At 44.4% G+C, this 16,594-nt stretch overlaps 2 protein-coding genes across 4 annotated transcripts in view; one reads left to right on the top strand and one right to left on the bottom strand.

Moving 5' to 3' along the window:
* Positions 1-98: 98 nt before the first annotated feature.
* cenpp (centromere protein P) overlaps positions 99-16,594 on the bottom strand; it is a 60,139-nt gene continuing 43,643 nt past the window's right edge. Inside the window, exons 7-9 of the mRNA XM_086118419.1 lie at positions 674-750; positions 490-581; positions 99-395 (exon numbers count right to left, since the gene is read on the bottom strand). Coding sequence (XP_085974545.1) covers positions 268-395; positions 490-581; positions 674-750 — 297 coding nt within the window. The 3' untranslated portion in view covers positions 99-267. The remainder of the gene's footprint in view (positions 396-489; positions 582-673; positions 751-16,594) is intronic.
* Positions 1,937-15,177, top strand: ecm2 (extracellular matrix protein 2, female organ and adipocyte specific). 3 transcript variants are annotated; one of them, XM_086118417.1, is made up of 12 exons: positions 1,937-2,182; positions 5,096-5,233; positions 6,191-6,349; positions 7,302-7,496; positions 8,500-9,141; positions 9,393-9,508; positions 9,618-9,753; positions 10,299-10,456; positions 10,734-10,873; positions 12,340-12,452; positions 13,419-13,632; positions 13,716-15,177. In XM_086118417.1, exons 2-12 carry the CDS (start codon positions 5,098-5,100, stop codon positions 13,882-13,884), a joined length of 2,178 nt encoding a protein of 725 aa, XP_085974543.1. In that variant the 5' UTR covers positions 1,937-2,182; positions 5,096-5,097; the 3' UTR covers positions 13,885-15,177. The 3 variants fall into 3 exon arrangements, with proteins under 3 accessions (XP_085974543.1, XP_085974542.1, XP_085974544.1); XM_086118416.1 differs by having other exon boundaries at positions 8,461-9,141; XM_086118418.1 differs by lacking the exon at positions 7,302-7,496 and having other exon boundaries at positions 1,938-2,182; positions 8,461-9,141.

Raw genomic sequence — 16,594 nt, 5'->3', positions numbered from 1 at the left:
TTTACGTTTGTCTGCATGGCTGTATAAAACTGCCCCCTGGTGGCCAGATCACGCACACCAGAAGAAGCCAAGATAAATTCATTTTGACGGACAAACTGTTTAATTCTTGACATTCTATTTAATTGTCATTTCTGAATGTTTATACAATGTACAATATTACAGAGTGCAACTTTACTGAATAATAATTACTAAAAAAACAATACAACAATTTGTGCTTGCTTTTTCGGGAAGCTGTAATCTATTGATGACATTTCCATCATCACGCATTTAATCAGTTATGAGTCCCGCCGCTCGGATGACCTCGTCCAAGGCAGCTTCAGGCCCTAGCAGCCTCAGCAGGCTGTGGAATGCCTCGGCGGCACCACCTACAGCCTGAGACTGGAACAGCTGCAAAGCTGTGGAGAAAATTATTTATGTTATTAATATAATGACTCAGTTTAATCATTACGTTTCCTCTTCTTGTCATATTGTGCGAGAGGGGCATCTCACCTCGATCTGGGATCTTGGTGAGCAGGTCCACTTTTGGGGTGACCTCGCCTTCCTTGGACACATCCACAGACCAGTGCACCAAAAATATACAGCTGACATGAAAGAAAAAAAAGCAAAACATTTCAAAGTGGTGCAAAGCAGGGCACATTCATTCAAATCCATTTTATTTATTTATTTTTTTTACCCAGGAAGATCAGGATGATGAAAAGTCAGCAATGATGAATTGTCACCAGGAGCACAAACCACATGCCCATATTTGGTCTACAAACAAAAACATACACACAGATGAGTATGGGACCTATCCACTGTCTCTTTGTGACCCCCCGCCCAAGCACACATTGGCTGACCTCCAGTTCCATTAATGTGGATGTGTGTGGCGTGCAATTACTCAGCAGGGGGCGTAACAAGCTTGGTTGAAGCAAATCTAGTGCTGAACAGAGAAAGAAGGTAGAAGGAGGGCTGAACGTTTTCAGAGGCTTCTTCTCCTCTCCTACTCTCTGTGCCCCAGCTGAAATGCGAGATCAAAGCTGACTCGGCACTTTGTTTTCCCAACCACAACATATGGGGAGTCTATCATGACCCACAAGAACCAGAAGAAGAAAAGGAAAAGCGAAATCAAACTACAGGAAGAACACGTATATGTGTGTGTCTGCCAGATGTTTGTTACAGTATCACAACATGTTTCGATACAAGTAAACACAGTTCAAAGGACTGACAGCTGTCCCTAATATTCTGACCTCTCAGGCCACATGTTCAACACTTTTCATCTGAGGTATGTGCTTCCAAGCTGCAAATATTTCATTTGGAAATTGTGTGTGTTTTCTAAAGATGTTACTTTATGAAACATTTATTTTTTTATCGGATATTGTTTTCCCAAGAGGAAGCTTGGATTGTCACAATAAGACTTTTTCAAATGTCATTGATTTCCTTTTTTTTTTTAAACCTCCAAACTTGTTGGGCATGAGGAGACATGAAGAAAATCCCAGAAGCTAAATTTGTTCTGTATCATTTGATTTTCCGAGTGTGAAATGAAGAGGGCGCAGGCGTTAATTAAAATTGGATATTCGGATTTTGTGAAACAGACAGATGGTCAGAAGGACTGACCTGCATATATAACCACAGTTCTATTTGTTCCATGAAATAGTATAATCTTCAAGTGTTTTTTTTTTCCACCCACCCAATCAGATTTCAGCGTCCGTATGTTGCCATCTCAATCGAATCTTTTTTTTCCCTTTTTCTCATCTTATTAAATAAATATTGATTTTGATGAGCAACTTGAAACAATTGTGTGCTGTTTTTTTTCTTTTTTGTTTTAAGGCGATATTGCCCAGCCTTAGTTGAGGTTGTGGGGTTTTTTTTGGGGACATTTTTGGACACTTGAGTGACATATTTGGCCTCGTCATGAACTCTGACCTCCTTCCAGACCTGTGTGACGCTCCCCTTCGACACGCTCGCTCTCTTCCTCCCTCGCTCTCTCTTCTTGCTTGCTCGCTTGCTGCACCACACTCGCTACGCAATCACGACTGCGACGCACACAGAAACTTTTCTGGACAACACACAGACGTAGAGGAGCATATCTGAATACGTACACACACATCCACATCCACATCCACCTCTTGAGAAGCTTCCACAAGAGGAGGAGGAGGAGGAGGAGGAGGAACGAGGGAGCAAGAATTTGGCCTTCAAAGTGCTGGTAAGGTCCACTTCCTGCCTGTCTATCTGTCTTGAAGTCATTAGCTCCGCCTCCTCAGTGCACTTGCATTGTTCGGTGATGCTGAATTCTAATGAATTTGAGTATATACTGTCTGATTAGCAACACAGGCTAGTCGTCAGGCGGAGGTTTCATTGTGAGGAGCGTCGTCATCAGTATTTATGTAACATTTTTCCCTTTTAGCAGGCAAGAACCATATTTGGTCACTGAAGCCAGCGTTCAAAATGGACGCCAGCAAGCCTCACTCACAGCCAGCAGACCAGAGCTCAGCCTCCGAAGCCACTTTGAATTAGCAGCATGAAATTTGGTAGACTCGTGTATCATGAGGAGACTCACAAAAAAGTCTAAGAAGCCAGGCCCAAAAACACACAGCAAGTCGACTATTTTGTTTCGAAGCGGCCATTTTGTCACGGAAAGTCTTGAAATAGTGTGACTTATTTTTTGTTATTTTTCGAAAAAATTAACCCCTCAATGACAGTTTGACTTGTAACATGAAATTTGATCGGCACATTTTCCCCTCTGAGTCGAGCCACAAAAATCTCAATGAGCCACCCAAAAAACACACAGGAAGCTTACGATTTTTGTTCAATGTGGTTCAAAATGTCAAAGAAACTCATCCGAGTGTTTGATCTCATTGATGATATTATTCTTAAAATTCAGCCCCTGAAGCCAGCTAACCTTATCAACATGGAATTTGGTAGACATGTCTATGATGACTAGACCCACAAAAAAAGTCATGATAAGCTAAATCTGAAAAGACACAGGAAGTTAGCCACTTTGTTTCAAAGTGACAATTCTAGCACAAAAACTTAAAATTGTTGTTTCTTTATGGTTATTATGCTTTAAATTCAGCCCACGAAGCCAGTTAACCTTTGCAAAAAGAAAATAGGCATTTTCCATTATGAGTCGACCCACAAAAAGTCTCAAGAAGCCATGCTCGAAAAGACACTGGATGTCAGCCATTTTAGTTTGAAGCAATTGCTACCAAATTTGAAGCATGTATACCTGACAGATGGACAGTGCAATCATTGTGAAAATCTGGATTTTTTGTTGTTGCGTGTAGGTGGAGCATGGCAACGAAGTCTGATGACTAAATCCATTTTGGAAAAAAACTCCAAAAATAACTTCGGAAAAAGTCAAGCCAGGTCAAGCACCAAATTTTGTAATCAGCGTTGAGAGTCTAAATATGGAATTTCAAAGCACTTTAATGAGTCTTTTAATTTTATATGATGGAATAATGTCTTTACCAAAGTTGAGAGATGTCACATGGCGAACTGAAGTGTTATTTTTTTCCCTTAGTGGATTTTTTTTCCTCTGGGAAGTGTTCTGAATAAAGTACATGTAAAATGTCACTTTAACGAGCAAAAAATGAGAGCAGCTCACATTGTCTGGCTTTCATTAACACACACACACACAGACACACACAAATATTTTTATCCTGCGTTTGAGCTCCATGTGAGCCTGCTCATCCAGGATCTTAAAGGGAAAAAAAATATTTTCCACGTCTCACGTCTCCCCTCCTTCGACTTTCTTCTGTCTGAGGACAGATGAGGCATGAAGCATTAGTCGTGCGCTCTCTCTCTCTCTCCCCCCATCCTTCCTCCCTCCCTCCCGCTGACTTATTTAATTCCATGTAGAATAATTAAGCCTTACACATGGCAAAACAGTTTAGTCAGGTGTGACTTTTTACTGTCCGCACGGGGGCAGCAGAAACAGTTCTTATGTTCACCAAAAACTTGAGTTGTGGTTAAGTGGTTACAAAGAATGTGGTCTGCTATCAAATGTCCCCTGGGCTCACTTCTCTCAACCACTCACAACCAATATGAGATTTCTTTTTGCATGTATCAATTTCTATGAGTAGCATCATCAATCTGTCTAGTATATGAGTTATAAAAAGTTAGTTATCCATCCATCCATTTTCTAATCCGCTTGTCCTCACGAGGGTCATGGGCGTGCTGCAGCCTATCCCAGCTGTCTTCGGGCAGTAGGCGGGGTACACCCTGAACTGGTTGCCAGCCACTCCTATAAAAGGTTAGCTGCAATCAAACAAAATCTCGAGGAAACGTTTGTTCCGGTGGGACTGCTGGAAATGCTCAAAATGGCAAATTCAAATTAAAATGGCAGGCATGTTTTTTTGTGGGTCTAATCATGATAAACAAGCCTACCAAATTTCATGTTATTAAAGCAATTTGACTTCAGGGGCTAAACATATTGATAGTATTTAGAAACATGGAGAACAAGACTCTAAAATCTCCAGGTCAAAACGGCAGACTTCATGTCTTTTTTGGGGCGTCGCTTCTTGAGAGTATTTTTTTGCAGGTCTACCGTTGACAGACATCTCTACCAAATCTCATGTTGCAAAATAGAATAGGCTTCAGAGGTTGAATTCTTTTTCCAAAATGTTCTCGACCTAGTATCATCCACCAGACTACTGAACACATTTAAAATTTAGCAGCAACATGACTAGAATCTTAGTAGGGTTTGGTCTTTACAGGACCCTGAAAATGGACCAAAAATGTCCAACTGAAACCAAACTATAGCCGCAGTACACAGAAAATAGCCTTATCTTCACATATTCACACCAAACTATCAGGTGTGTGTCAAGGTAGATCCTTTAATCATGACAGGACTTCAGACTACTAATTACACCCAACTCACACACACACACACACACACACACACACACACACACACACACACACACACACACACACACACACGCACAAGCACAAAAAAACAGTATCTGAGGGCCAGTAGCAGCACAAACATCCGTGTTGACACCAAGGTGCTGCAGGTAAAAATTTCCTGTTCCTTGACAGGTGGAAAAGATTCAGTTGGAGCTTGATGGTGAGTGTGTGCATGTGTGTGTGTGTGTGTGTGTGTGTGTTTGTTAAGGTATGAGGACAGGTCTGCTTATCGCAGCTCTATGGCTGCTTCTGGTTTTCACCGTGACCGGCGCACAAAACGGGCGGGGAAAACCACGCCAGCCGGATGGAGGAATGCGACGGATGAAGAGGAAACGGGACGGACCAGGTAAGATGCTTTCATACAGAGATCCGGCCAAAAAAAAAAAAAAAAGTATGTAATGAGGTATGAAAAATAAATGATAGAGATGATTGCACTCTACAGCCCTGTTTCCTGCTATTGCCTCTCACATAGTCCAGAGTCTGGACATGATAAAGTTCTCTGTTAGCGAAAATGATTTTACCATAAAATCTGTAATTGCAGACTGACCTTACATGCAGACCCTGATAACCCCTATGAAAAGGGACCGGTTGCCAAGAAGTGACTTTCAGGTCAAGGAATTGCAGAGTACGCTTTCACACATATTCTGATATGAGCTCAGAAGTCAGGAAATTGTCAAGTCGCCTTCGGACTCTGAATCCATGTTGATACCTTTCACACATAAAGGCTACCCCGGGGAGAAAAGGGGAAGAATTCCTTCAATTCTTAAGGGTAGTTCAATAGCTCTTTTCAATCCCCCTTTTCAAAGCCGCTATGTTTACGTTTGATGTGAAAGACACGGAATCATTGAATGAAGGCATGCTGGCGATATTCCGCCGTCAGTGGTAGCACTAGAATCTGTATGAAAGGTTTTTCCCCAATCCCAACACCTGATAGTCACATCTCAGCTACTTCATATCTTGACAGATCGTATCAGAGCCTGCGTGAAAGAGTCATCGGCAATTCCAGGACCTGACAATAATTTCTCTTGCCAGCCGTGTTGCGTTGAAAGCAATTGTTGTCATCAGACAAATATATAACTATCAAATTCCTTGTCTCGTTGGGTTGCGTTTGAAAGGTACGCTCAGATAAATTTCAGATCTTCTCCATTAACTATGTGTGATCTCCGTGTGAAAGAAGCCGATGATAAGGGAGGGGTCAGCCTCCAGTGAGGAAGACCACAAGAACCACAAGAATCGAGTCGCAGCCAAAACACCGTTATTAACTTTTTTGGCGTTTGGCTGTTGTGGGTTCTGGGTTTTGCAGGTCAGGCTGGAGTCAGATTGGGGCGCGCTAAACTCCTTCGGAGCAGACGCATTCCTAACAGTCCCCGCGTTCCGGCGCAGCCTGTCCAAGGGAACGTGGTCCTGCTAGAGTCCTACAGGGACATACCGGAGCAACACTCCAGCTACAACGTTCTACCAGGTCAGGTGACCACGTCGGCCTCAGACGAGCGAATCGTTTCATTCACATTTTGACATAATAAAAATAATAATCATTGACCACATATGGATATAGCTGATAGCTGGACTCCAGTGCGGTGAGCTAGTTAGCGAGCGAGCTCCTAAGAGGTGGTTGTAAACGTAGACAGCCGAATGGCGGCAGGACAATGCAGCGGTAGATGACAGGGTAGGACAAGAGAAAAGCTTCCTAAATAAAGCTTGCACATTCTGCTTTGCATGCAACAAAGCGGCCACCGAGTGCAAGATTAGCAGCATCAATGACAGAGGGACCACACTTAAAACGGCCACAAACACTCACTTGTTGCTCTGCTAGCTGACTCAGCGGCACTCACGCACACGGTTCCTTTGCTGTTGAAAGGTGCACTTAAGCACGGGGAAGAGATGATGACAGCTTTGTCGGGTCTGATGCAAAAGCACGACGGTTGATAAGAGGACACGATTGCAATAATCAGGCACACAACAACACGAGCGCATCATCTCATCAGTGAGTGCCAGTTGGGCATGGAAGGCTGCGCATGGAACTGGCTCCCTTGTATTGTACCTGATGATGTGAGTGCTGACAAAAGGAGCAGGATAAGTTTTGGGCCGCCATTGTGTACCACTCGCCATGCTCAGGACTGAAATTGACGTCAAAGTGCCTTCGGGCTCGCATTGCAAACGTTGATGTTCACAATGCGAGCCCGAGGGTACTTTGAGGTCAATTCCAGTCGACAGCAGGGGGCATTGCTGGATAAAATGCCAGCCCTCTGAGATGGATGAAAACACGTGGGTTAGTTTTCATTCTTACTCCACAAATGCAATATGAATCAGATACCACAGTGATAAGAAAAAAAAAAACAGTTGAATGCTCTCCAATAATCACACAATTACAAAAAAAGCTTTTCTAATGGTAGCCACTATTCACGTGTGTGTAGGGAAGCACGGCCAATGCGTGTTCCAAGGCATGACCATGTTCAACCAAGCCGTGTGGTCTCCCACTCCGTGCGTCACGTGTCTATGCACGGGCGGGCGGGTGGTCTGCGACGAGCTGGCCTGCCCGCTCGCGCCCTGCCGCGGGCCGCTGGCGCCCGCCGCTGCCGGGGAGTGCTGCCCCGTCTGCATGGACTCAGGTACTAACGCAATACGTGAGAACCAGGCCATGCCGCCATATCGGGAGCCCAAACGGATGGCGACGCTATCTGTGAGGCCTGGACGATGTGGATCTTGGCTTTGCAAATGTGTGTAGCACATTCAGTCTCACGTGGGGTGGAGGTGGGGAGGCGGGGGCGGGGGTCATTTTCATTACCGTAGCATAAACACTGACACACAACAAGGGTGATGGATGAGGGTGATGATGATGTGGGTGACATCATCACCACGTGTGCATGCCGGGGTCAAAATGAAAACGCAGTGAAGTAATCAATGAATTCACACTTTCAACTCATAAATGTTGACTAATCTATACTTGACTATAGATTATTCCTACACATTACGAAATTAAAATGACTTGTATGTTCACGCTTGAAATTTGTGAACATGTTCAAAATTCCCTTGCCGCAAGAAATGTACAAGCGAACGTCTAGCAAATGTTTGCGACCTTGATTGAACCCTGCCACGACTGCAACATTCGCTACCTTTGCATACACTTGCAAATGTTTGCTGCTTCAGTGGGCTCGGGGCTTAACGGGATTTACATCCTAAATCTACCTCGGCTGGGAAATTATATGTTTGAGAACCGTGATCGTGATGAATTTCCGGTTGATTACAGTGAGCATATTTATGTGATCAGATGGGTAGTGGCATGCAATTGGGGGGGGGGGGTGTCTAATGTGACTAATTTCACATGTGAGGTGCATGTATGACATGGTTGTCAGTGTATGTGTTGACTGCACATATACAGTACGTGTTATGTGGGATGTGGCTTGTCTGTCCAGCACACTAACACACAGCTGCCTGTCTGTCCATATCTTGTCTGTCTCCCTGTCTGTCTTTCCATCCTTCTCTCATTTTCTTCCTTCCTGCATTTTTTCCCTTCCTGTCTCCCGTCTCTTTTATGCCCGGTGATTGGCCGTTCCCACCCCGCCCCCGCCTCAGATCCCGACCTCGGTCTTGAACTTTCTGGTGACTCCCCAGCGCCTCGTAACCGTGACGACCACCATTCCATCACCACCACCCCCCAGCTCAGCCAGGAGGAAATCCAGCGCATCCTCTGGCGGGAAGAGGAGGAGCACCTGGAGGAAGAGGAGCGAGTGAGGAAACGGGAGGAGGTAAAGAAGAGGAAGAGGAAGGAGAGGAAGGAGCAGGAGGAGAGGCAGAGGAGGATAGAGGAGGAGGAGAGGAGGAGGAGAGAGGAAGAAGAGGAGGAGAGGAGGAAGATGGAGCAAGAGGAGAGGAGGAGGAAAATGGAAGAGGAGAAGAGGAAAGAGGAGAAAGAAGCATGGGAGAGAGAGAAAAAGCTGAGAGAGGAAATACTGAAAGAAGAGGAAGAGGAGGAGGTGTGGTTGAGAGGAGATGTCTTCCAAATGCCCCCCAAAGAAGACGAAGAACCCGAGGAACCGGATCTCCCCCCTGCTCCCATCCCAGGACCTCCTTCTGCCGCAGAGGATGAAGTGAAGGAAGAGGAAGAGGAAAAAGAGGAAGAGAAGGTGGCGGCAAAGGAAGGAGGTCTTCCCCCCGGCTGCGACCTCGCCGACGACACGCTGACTTGTGACAACGCCAGACTGACGTACTTCCCTCCTCTCCTCATGCCACACCTCAAATCTCTGAGCCTGGAAGGTGAGTGTCGTATCTTCTCCGTCACACCACATCGATGGTGGACATTCACACCCAACAGAAAAAAGCAAAACGATGTTGACGATTATTTATGGGCGTGTTGGACCTTTTATTTCACCGTGCTGCAAATCTACACAATGCAAGTAATTATAAAAAAAAAAAACAGAAAACGGCAAGTAGCTGCAAGCAAACACTGGTAGATGTCGCTAGTAGCTCTGCCAAGCATTTGCTTTCATGCTAAAGGTTTTTCGCAGGCAACAACATCAGCAGCATCCCGGCAGAGGCCTTCAACGGCATTCCCAACCTGGAATGGATCAACTTGAAGAAGAACAAATTCACGTCCGCAGGGATCGATCAAAGAGCCTTTAAAGTGAGACACGCCAGCAGACCGTATACGTCATATACCACTGCAATCTTTCTATTTGGCATCGACATATTGCAGAAATTCATTTCCCTGTCAATAAACGCGTGTGCGCCAGAGTCTGAAGATGCTACGGCGTCTGTACTTGGACGGGAACCTTCTCGAAGTGGTTCCCTCTGATCTCCCACTGAGCCTGCAGGAGTTGAAAATCAACGAGAATCGACTGCAAAAGATCCACGGAAACACGTTCCAAGGTGATACCACATAGAACACAACAACTGTCCGTGGCACTGTCTACTATTATCGCTGCGATTTTTTTTCTATAGAAATTGAAAAGCCAAATTGCTTCCAGCAGAACCTCATGTATGACAATTGTAATTGGAGTAACAAGCATCATAGAGCATTCAGAATTTCAGGGGATCATAATTGATTCCTATCGTATTCGCACCTGAAGTCAATCACATCGAATCAGATCTTACTGTTGTGAGAATACATCCTGTCACATCATAATAGAGGTATATCGTTTTGCGTTGTAATTCTCGCGACTCGAATTTGATCTCATTGTCATCGTATTGCAATTGGAGTGAACTGTATTGTTATTGCAATCAGAGTAAATTGTATCATATGACATTGTACTTGGCATGAATAATCTTGCACGGCATTGTAATTGGTCTGAGCTGTATCGTATGGCATCGCACTTTAAGTCACCGGAGGGGTGTGGAATTCGACAATGACGTTCGCTATATCGATAGCGCAGGCGTCCTGTAGCGTGTCGCTCTACACTTGAGCGTGCTTGCAGGTCTGGCTAGTTTGATGATTCTGGAGCTGGAAGCCAACCTTCTGAGCGAGGCCAACGTGGACCCCGAGGCCTTCGCGCCCCTGGTCCAGCTATCCTACCTGCGACTAGGACGAAACCTCTTCCGAACAATGCCACAGGGCCTCCCTCCCTCACTCCTGGTACGTGCTCATCTCTGCGTCATCTGCTGCCTTCTGACAAGGCAATTTTGATGGATAGTCAGAAACATTTTGGAGATTTAATGTACAGTGAAAACAGCTCCGACAAACCACAGTGAGATCTGGCAAATAAACTTGACTGAGGCCACTGAGTGTGTGACGAATGTCTGAAACCAACCCCACTTTTGGTGTCCCCCCCCTCCCCTTTAAACCAGAAGAAATGTACACCAAATGTTGAAATGTACAGAAGAAAATCTGAAAACGCTACTGCTTCCTTCAGGAGTTGTACCTGGAGAACAACCTAATTGAAGAAATCCCAGCGGGCGTCTTCAACCACAGCAAAAACCTCAATGTGCTTTCCCTCAGGCACAACAGGCTGGAAGAGACCAGGATCGCCCCACTGGCCTGGATCCACCACAGGTCTGGCAACGTGTGTGGAATGCTAACCACAATAACAACGGCTACGCTGACAAAATCTATACTTTATCAGCAAGGCAAAATCAGTACAGATTCCTCTGTAGTCAGACATCATTTAATACTGGAATGGATCAAATGTTAACATGCTAATCGTCAGTATGCTAACATTCAGGATGCTAGCACCATGGGAGCACCCTATATGTTCAAAAAGCTGTGAGGTGGCTAGATTTCACATCGTACCCTTTACTAAAATTCTATTTCACAAAAAGATTGGACAACATGCTGACAAGCTAACAGTCTGAGTGCTGTCATAACAAGATAGCATTTTGACAAAAGAACGAACTTGGTCCTTGCACAGACGTAAGGTTTTTTCAAATCTTCAAAAATCTTGAACGTTTCTTCATCACTTGAACGATTATTTATCTGTTACAGAACACACACATGAAGATAGAAATTTAAAAAAAATCAGGCATTTAACAGTTTTGGTCGTCCTGTGTGCGGTGTGCTACGATAACCTCAAAACCACCACACACAAGGATTATGTTCCACCACTGATCTAGAATCTAGTCCTCTGTATCAGACCCGATTATCAGACGAAAGATGAATCTTACAAAACTTGATAATTTGGCGTTTGTCTTTCCTGGTCAGGAAGGCACATAATCGGGCCGGACTAGCTTTGTGTGTCCTGGTCCCTCTCTCTGGAATGACCTCCTACTGAACATTCGGCAAGCCTCCTCGCTACCCATCTTTAAAACCCGCCTCAAAACTCACTTGTATTCTTTGGCATTTGACTCAGCATGACTCAGATTTGTGCTTGGTTTTGCTGTTCGATGCTTTCTACCGTCTTTGTTACCGATTTGTTGCATATATACTGTTGTACATACTGTTGTATATGTTAGTTGCTCCATGTACAGCACTTTGTATGCAGCGATGGCTGTTTGGAAGTGCTCTATAAATACAGTTGAGTTGAGTTGACTACCGTGTCCAAGATAGACCAATAATGATTTCACATCATGCTCTGTAGTCAGGTACTCTCTCACACAAGAATGGATAAAACGCTATGGTGCTAACAGGCAGTATGCTAACATAAAACAAATACAAACTAAAATTTTTAATAGCTAAGATGCTAACATGCTAATGGTCAGCATATCTGATGCCTCAGTGGACAGGTGCTCGAGACAGATATCCAGGTTGCTAACATGCTCACGGCTGCAATGCTGAAATACTTCAGAGCAGGAAGGAACCCAAAGCAGAGCCATCAGGAATTCGCATCAAGCCTACTAGTCGGCTAATGTTTCGATTTTTTCGTTTCACGACCTTCAGCGGCGCATGACTGACGGCTGAGTTATTATTTTTGGCTCGCGTGCTCGCCTGAGTACTTTGTCTTGAGTGAGTGGTAATTTCGAGAGATGTCTTCTAAGCTAAAAAGTCCTCTGCCCTTCACTAGTCGCCATGTTTCCCCGCTGCAGGAGTCTGGAGTCCCTAGACCTTTCCTACAATAGACTGCACCTGGTGCCGTCGTACCTGCCCAAGTCACTAGTTCACCTCGTGCTGGTGGGGAATCGCATTGAGAGGATACCTGGTGGGTGGACACCACCATATACACTGTACCTGCATAGACAGTGCATACCCTAATCCTGGCTTCAAAACTCCAACCCTATCTTAATATCCTAATCCAGGCTAGAAACCCAAATTTGAAACCCGAATCCCAGCTTCAAACCCCAAACTGTAACCCTGGTTTGAAAGCCTAATTTGGAACACTTAACCGTGGCTTGAAAGCCTATTTTGAAACCCTAAAGCTTGTTTGAAACGTTAATCCTAACTTTCATCCCTAATTTGAAATCCTAATAGTGGCTTGAAACTAGGTAACACCTTTTTTCAGACCAAAACCAGTATGAGTATCACTCTTTGTGTACTCACCAATACTGAATAACAATAGGTCCAGTACTTTTGATGTATAGAATTTCTTTGAACATAATGAAAAACATTGTGAACAAAGACTTTCCTTTCTGACGGAGATGATGACTCACCGATGTGCCAAACTGCCGCAATATAACGGCAACTAATACGGAAGAGGGTTTTCGATCATGTCAGACTTTTTTTGCTTAAAGATGGCTGGTATTGCCATCCTCCACCAGTATATGATCACTAAAAATAAGGCTGGTATTGGCCTGATACCAGGGCTCAACTATCCCTACTTGAAACCTTGGTTTGAAACACTGACTGGAAAGCATAATCCGGATTTGAAACCCAACCGTAGCCTGAGACTCTACTTGAAAACCCTGATGCGAAACCCAAATACTAACTCTTGTTTTAAACCCTCTTTGAATCTCAAACATTGGCTTGAAGCCCTATCTCATGTATGTCTGAAACCCTGACCGTGGCTTTAAGGATTAATTTGGAAGTTTGTCCCTTGTCTGAAAGCATAACTAAGGCAAACTCGAATGTACCAATCGGACATAATAAATTCTAACATGCTGACATCCTACTGAATGAAACCAATGATGGACACAGCCTAATGTTTGAAAATGTCCCGAATGGACCTCAGGCTTCGTGTTTGCCCACATGGATCCGGGACTGGAGTACCTGTACCTGTCCTACAACAAACTGGACGGTGAGGGCATCGAACCCGAGTCCTTCTTTGGGTCTTACCACTCCATGGTGGAGCTGTGTCTGGACCACAACCAGCTGCTCAGCATGCCTTCGGGCATCAACGAGATGACTAACTTGCACTTCCTCAGACTCAACAACAACAAGATCAGGTAAGGACGGGACCCTTTCCCCATCTTAAGCCTCGTCTTACATTCACCCCCCCCGCCCCGCAAAAATGTCGCCTATCTTCCAGGAGCATTCCCGACGAGGGCATCTGCGATCCGGAGCGCAGCGGCGATTCTATGTTGGTGGCCGTCAGGCTGGAGAACAACTTGATCGACCCGCTCAAGGTTTCCCCCTCAGCATTCTCCTGTGTGCGCTCGTCGTCAGGCGTGGTCTTAAAACCCCAGAAAACCAAATGACCCCAGCCAACAAACACCTTTGCAACTGTTCGTCTTTTTAAACTAGCGACCACACATGTTGACTACCCTTCACTGTAATTTGGGGATTTCCGATAAAATTATGTAATTTTGGGTCACGATGGAAAACTGTAGCATCTTTCACACTGGTTGTCCAAGTCTATTTTTCTTCCCAGTGTTGCCGGTTTGCATGAAAGGTACGGACACTGTGTGAAAGATCAGGTAAAGGTTTGGCTTTTTGAGGTACCACCAGAGGCGCAACAGAGGCAGAACAATGGCTGGCTGTGTGAAAGCTGGCACAGGGGTGAAGCCTGGGGAGTTTAACACCCGACACTCACCTTTACTGCTCCACTGTCACTGTCAACAAATAGTATTTTGGCACTGTTACACTTAATTTGCTTCTAGCAGTAGACTTTGTGTGAAAGGTACAAATATAATACATAATAAATATTTACCGAAAATATGTTCACATTTAACAAAAGGAACTTCATCAAGGGGGAAAATTAAAAGTAGACCTCAAATGACACGGCCTGTATTGTAGGACGGTAGTGTGAAAACACCCAAAGTCTGTGACATTTTCACACAGAACACAGCAAAGCAGGACACTGGCACAGGACTGTGTGAGGCTCCAATTTTTACGTAAACTCTGCATGAAAGGGGTTGTTGCCCTGTAACACAAATGCTGGCTACAATTTGTGTATAAACGTTGTGTGAAATAGGCAAAAATTTACGGCCGACCAAATGAGTGGCAAATGAGTTCAACTGTGTTGCTGGTCTAGGACTGTGTGCAGCTCTAATTTGTTGCATAAACTCAGTCAGACAGAGACTACCTTTAACACTGCACCAAATGGGTAAGACAACTTTAACTAGCTGGGTTCTGTGTGAAATATGACCGCTTGGTCCAATTTTCAGGTAAATTATGAATGAGGGAAAAACAACCAAAGTCCGATTCAAACAGATGAAAGTTTGGTAGCGCGAAAGCAACACAGGTCAGTCGCTCCTTTCACACAGCCATGAGTACCTGTTCTTTTTTTTTTCCTCTCAATTTTCACATAGCTGTTGTCGCCTCGATAAGACCTCACCACTTGATGATGGTGCCATTTGCACCAAAGAGTGAAACATGGGGGCAGGGGGGTGTGGGGAATGCGTAAAACTCTTGAATAAACAGCACGAAAGGGTCTACGTACTGCTGTTGAGCGGGGATCACAGACCACACATTTGCAGTGTATTTTGTTGTCGACATTTTCAAGTCTGAGGGAACTGCCAAATATTTTCCAATAAACACATTCAACATTGTGTCAGTGGCTTGCATTGTCCTCGTTTGCACTCGTTAGCATTAGCTAAGATAACAGTGATTGTTTTTGAATCTTATGTCGCACACAAAACCAACTATGCCCGAGCCAACTTTATTGTCACATTTTCCATCGACAGCCCACCCTTTTGACTTTTATCGAAAATCAGACGGTGGCAGCCACATCAAAACAATTCAATGGGAGAAAAAGTGAGAGAGCAAAAAAAAACATTTGAAGACAATTAGTAGCCTACAAGACTTCCCCAACGCCAGATAACTGAGCACAGATGAAAAGTCATCGTGTAGCGATGAAATGCGCTTGGCGGCTTGGATTACATTTCAATAAAGTCAATAAACGATTTTGTTTGAGTTCAGGACAAAAACATCTGATGACCCTGCAAAACTTTGCACTTCTGGCCTTCAAAATGACATCACGTCTACGAAAAGACAACAGATGCCTTTGTAAAAGAATTCTCAAACTTCACAGGGTTGCGTCACAAGCTCCAATAGTAGAGGTGCAACGGTTAATCAGCAACTAATAAATCATCAGTTGAATCCAAAACTACTTGACTCATCGATTAATCATTTCAAGCCATTGTTTGAGTTAAAATTGTCCAAAGCCTCAGAATTTCAGCGTCTCGGCAGCAAATATTGTGATTTCTGTAGTCCTCCGTGAAAGCAGACCATCATAAATTTATGTTTGTCCACTTTCTGCACTGTCAATTTGAAACTATGTCCTGTTTTTCAAAAAAGGGATAGAAATTACAAAATGTTTTTTCATCCGATTCAAAGGAATGTCAGTGGCAATAAATGACTGGAATTCTAATGCTCACTAAGAGTGAGATAAATTGTTGAGAGTGCGCCATTTCCAAAAATTTCCCAAGTTAATTTTATGCCACAAATGTCGTTTTGGGCAGCTTTTATTTGGTAATTTGGTATTTGGAGTGTTGGGGCAATCCCTGGAATAATGTACATGTTCTGAACTCCTGATTCAATGTCAGTCCTGTAAATGATCGAAATAATGCTGACATAAAAGGACCATGGGCCGTAATTTGCCCACTCCAGATCTCCAGGGAAAAAGTGAGGTTTCCCCGGTAAGGGTTAAAACTTTGCGTCCTGGCAAAACTTTGTCAACGCTTCCTCACTGCACACAGCGCCAGCCAGCCCAAACGCGGGCTTTGTTTCACCAGACTTGGAAAGACTGAGCGTCTGCGAGAGACACGCCGACTCCAAGCGGGATGGCGGAGCCTCTCCTTCCTCCCGCTCCATCGGGAAATAATTTCTCACGTGGAAATGCTACTGCTGTGGCAAACCAGGGGAATGATAAAAATGAATGATGTCACGCTCCAAGAAGGCCAAGACCGACTGATGGCTGTCAAACTACACGTTGCATTTCTCCCGAATCACATGTGAGCGGTTCAA

The sequence above is a fragment of the Hippocampus guttulatus genome, chromosome 8 (assembly GCF_054856545.1).
Source record: "Hippocampus guttulatus isolate MCC_2025c chromosome 8, RoL_Hgut_1.0, whole genome shotgun sequence".
NCBI lineage: Eukaryota > Metazoa > Chordata > Actinopteri > Syngnathiformes > Syngnathidae > Hippocampus > Hippocampus guttulatus.
Note: the sequence above shows the minus strand (reverse complement) of the source record. Positions and strands in the feature narration are given on the sequence as shown.

Coding starts and splice junctions, on each gene's coding strand:
- ecm2 (XM_086118416.1), top strand. CDS start 5,098: ATGAGGACAGGTCTGCTTATCGCAGCTCTATGGCTGCTTCTGGTTTTC. Junction 6,350..7,301: donor CAGCTACAACGTTCTACCAG/GTCAGGTGACCA, acceptor ACGTGTGTGTAG/GGAAGCACGGCCAATGCGTG. Junction 10,457..10,733: donor GCCTCCCTCCCTCACTCCTG/GTACGTGCTCAT, acceptor TGCTTCCTTCAG/GAGTTGTACCTGGAGAACAA.